The following is a 3,445-nucleotide window of genomic DNA, read 5'->3' as shown; positions in this document are numbered from 1 at the left end:
TAAGAGTAACGATTCCAACTCTACAGGATAGTTCCATTGCGGATGTGACAAACGACATTATCGCGTCACAGAATTAATTGTTGCCAGAGTCTGATGTCCAGCCAGAGGAAGTGGTTAGATCTGCCAGGATAAAGGAGTATCGGGAGAGAACTGTTCAATTATCTACGCAGCGTTGTTCATTGGTGGCATTTTCTTCAGAACCATGTTTTCCTTACATTAGAGACGATGGAACGACGTGCATGAGGAAGAATGTTGAGCCTTCAACCGCTACATATGATCTCTATTACCGCATATCGAGACCTTCACAATATCGAGGCTGTAATAGAGACTTACATTATCAAACATACATCCATATTGCTGACATCCATATTGCTGGTCTGGCCATGGTCTTTCAGTGATGACTATGTTGTAGAAGTCGGTCTCATGATCAGCTGTTCTCAATGGTTTTTAGTTGGTTTCTGTAATGTTGACGGTTTGGGATGGAATTTTACTTATGTAATCCATAAGGATTTCCACTTTAAACGGATCAACATGTGCTAGAGGATCATATATAGCGGTTGAAGGCTCAACATTCTTCCTCATGCACGTCGTTCCATTGTCTCCAATGTAAAGAAAACATGGTTCTGAAGAAACTGCCACCAATGAACAACCCTGTGTAGATAATTGAACAGTTTTCTCCCGATACTCCTTTATCCTGGAAGATCTAACCACTTCCTCTAGCTCGACATCAGACTCCGGCAACAATTCATTATGTGACGCGATAATGTCGTCTGTCACATCCACAATGGAACTATCCTGTAGAGTTGGAATCATTACTCTTATTACTGGCACGTGGTATAGTAAAGCCCTCTTTCTTTATCTCACCCACCTTTTGCTTCTTTGACGCAGCCTCTTTCTTCTTAGCAGCGGTTCCTTACTTCTTTAACCCAGCATGTTTTTTCATAGCAGCGGCTATTTGTTTTTTTTAACTCAGCCGCTTCCTTTTTCTTTAACTCAGCCGCTTTCTTCTTATTTAAAGCAATCTCTGCCTTCTGAACAGCCTCTGCCTTCTGAGTTAACGCATCCTCATCCTTCTGTTTTGGATTGACCTTACAGCCGCGTCCATAGGCTCGATGCTTAGGTACCTTAACATCTTTAGTAGGAGAAATACTAAGGAAATCAAGATGATCAGGTTTTGAAGGAGTTGCAGCGACCTTCTTCGCAGCAACCTCTTTCGCATCAGCCTCATCCTTCTGCGCATCAGTATTTTAGTATCAGTCTCACAAAAAACTTCAACGAGATTCTTTTTCCCTCTGAAGCTTTAACAGCTTCATTTTTCAGATTCAGTTTAACCCTAAAAACTTTGGCATTGGCATTAGTAATCTTCTCCACCAAAGAATTTTTCGCCTCCAGATCTTTACCAGTAGGGGTCTTATATACCGTTGCTAGTGGACTATTAACGGACTTCTGTTGTACAGTCTGTGGTAAAGATTTCTCGTGTGTGTTGTTACCAATGAAGCTTTTGACCTATCCCAGAACTTTCAGATGCTCATTCACTATACCATCAACAGTTTTCTGGGCTAACTCACCATAGTTGGAATTGAAGGCGTTTAACCGCGAGTCAATTGTAGTAAATCGACCTTCATATTGATCAAATTTTCTGGAAATATTATCCAGAGTACTCATTATATTCCTAAGAGCCTCATTGTTTGGAAGATCTTCCCTACTTTCTTTCTTGCTAGAATCATTTCCCGTTGCAACAGCTCAACTTCCTTCTGTTTCTTAACTTTCTTCAGCTTCTTAGTGGGTTCAGATACTGAAGAAAACTCCACCTTTCATTCTTTTCTTCTTCTTATGCCCCTTCACTTCCCAAAAACCTCTAACAAATCTACCAGCATGTATGTATGTTATCAAATTAACGAGTTGTAAGTCTTCAGCTTCACCCAGCCATTGAGGAAACACCTCTTCAACTGATTCCTTCATAACCATATTCCTAACACGCACCTGCAACATGAACACATAACTCAGCCATCAAATTACTCTTAACTCAGCCAACAAATAACTCATAACTCAGTCACCAAATGACTCATAACTCAACCATCAAACTATAAAAACTCATAACTCAGCCATCAAACTATAATAATATATAACTCAGCCATCAAATAATTCATAACTCAGCCATTTACTAAATAAATTCAACTCAGTGTTAAACTTACCCGGCCGTGCTCTCTGGTCTCCTCAGAGAATAAACGTTGGAAACTAGCACGTGTACGCTTTCCACCCCATCGCAAAAGCGGAATGTCTTCACTATTGTCGTCATTGTTGACCACTCTCCTAAACCGCTCTCTAAAGCAAGTGACATATTCATACGCCAAAATCAATAAAGTGTCCTTCATGCCGTTTATGGTGTATGTCCTTCCTTGTGGATCCAACATTTTAATAGAGACAACAAGAACTTCATATGCAATCGGACCCCATGGATACGACATCATGGCTTCATCATCGAATACTATTTTTGCACTTTCAAATGGTATCCTAGAATTATGATGCACAACATAGAGTCCCATGGTTTGAAGAAGTAACAGCCCTAACCATTTCCGCTTTACAAAATCCCAAGATGGACAGACCTCTAATGATGTCTTCAGTTCATCTAACTTGGGTCACATCCCAAGCGGCACCTTCAAATCCTCCCAAAACTCTTTGTATTGGTCAGGTTCAATACTTTCCGATGGCATTGGATCTGTGTTTAACCCAGTTATCTCTCCAAATTCGTTCAAGCCAAACCTGATAGGTTCATCAACAACGAGACTCCATATCTCCTTCTTATGTACTCGCAGCTGTCTACATAGTAGATAGTGTACGGTTCTACCAGACCATACGATTTTGCGTTTAGCTAGCTTAGCAATTACACCAAGAGGAGAATTCTCCAGTTCTTCCCACACATCATGTCCTATTGCTTCTCTAACGCGATAGAATTCTCCTGAATGAAAATTGTGATTAATCTCTTTATCTTCTAGATTACAAGACCCTTCAGGGTAAAGTCTTGGAGCGTAATCCGGTGATTGAGCTTCAGACACATCCATCTGATCATATCAACGAAAATAAACATGATACAATAACTCAGCCGCAACATAAAAATAACTCTGCCACAACATAAATATAACTCAACCGCAACATAATATATTACTCAGCCGCAAAACAATATATTACACAGCCACAAAATAATACATAACTCAGCCGCAAATAATATATAATCCACTCAAAACCTAATATATAACTCAGTTCAAATATAATATATAACTCAGCCGCAACCTAATATATAGTTCAGTCACAGCGTAAATCAAACTCATCAAAACAAACGTAGCAAAAAAATAATATCTAATCAGCCAGAACATAAAGAGGTGACGATTTCGTAGATACGATTGCGGCGAAGAAGATTTCGTAGAAACGAAACGATTGGAGACGA

General features: G+C 39.7%; 1 protein-coding gene across 1 annotated transcript; it reads right to left on the bottom strand.

Annotated features, from left to right (window-relative positions):
- Window positions 1-447: 447 nt before the first annotated feature.
- On the bottom strand, window positions 448-2,546 carry LOC108858280 (uncharacterized). The gene is made up of 5 exons (XM_018632232.1): window positions 2,196-2,546; window positions 1,900-1,983; window positions 1,342-1,506; window positions 918-1,232; window positions 448-795 (listed from the first exon to the last, which is right to left on the bottom strand). Exons 1-5 carry the CDS (start codon window positions 2,544-2,546, stop codon window positions 448-450), a joined length of 1,263 nt encoding a protein of 420 aa, XP_018487734.1.
- Between the last annotated feature and the right edge of the window lie 899 nt (window positions 2,547-3,445).

This window comes from Raphanus sativus, chromosome 5 (assembly GCF_000801105.2).
Source record: "Raphanus sativus cultivar WK10039 chromosome 5, ASM80110v3, whole genome shotgun sequence".
Lineage (NCBI taxonomy): Eukaryota > Viridiplantae > Streptophyta > Magnoliopsida > Brassicales > Brassicaceae > Raphanus > Raphanus sativus.
The sequence above is the reverse complement of the archived record's forward strand: the minus strand, read 5'-3'. Positions and strand labels throughout refer to the sequence as shown.

Excerpts from the sequence above, each read along its gene's own strand:
- LOC108858280 (XM_018632232.1), bottom strand. The coding sequence starts at position 2,546 with ATGGGACTCTATGTTGTGCATCATAATTCTAGGATACCATTTGAAAGT. Across the intron at positions 1,233-1,341 it reads TTACTAATGCCAATGCCAAA|AAGGATGAGGCTGATGCGAA; the intron begins GTTTTTAGGGTT and ends ACTGATGCGCAG. Across the intron at positions 796-917 it reads AAACATGCTGGGTTAAAGAA|GATAGTTCCATTGTGGATGT; the intron begins GTAAGGAACCGC and ends CCAACTCTACAG.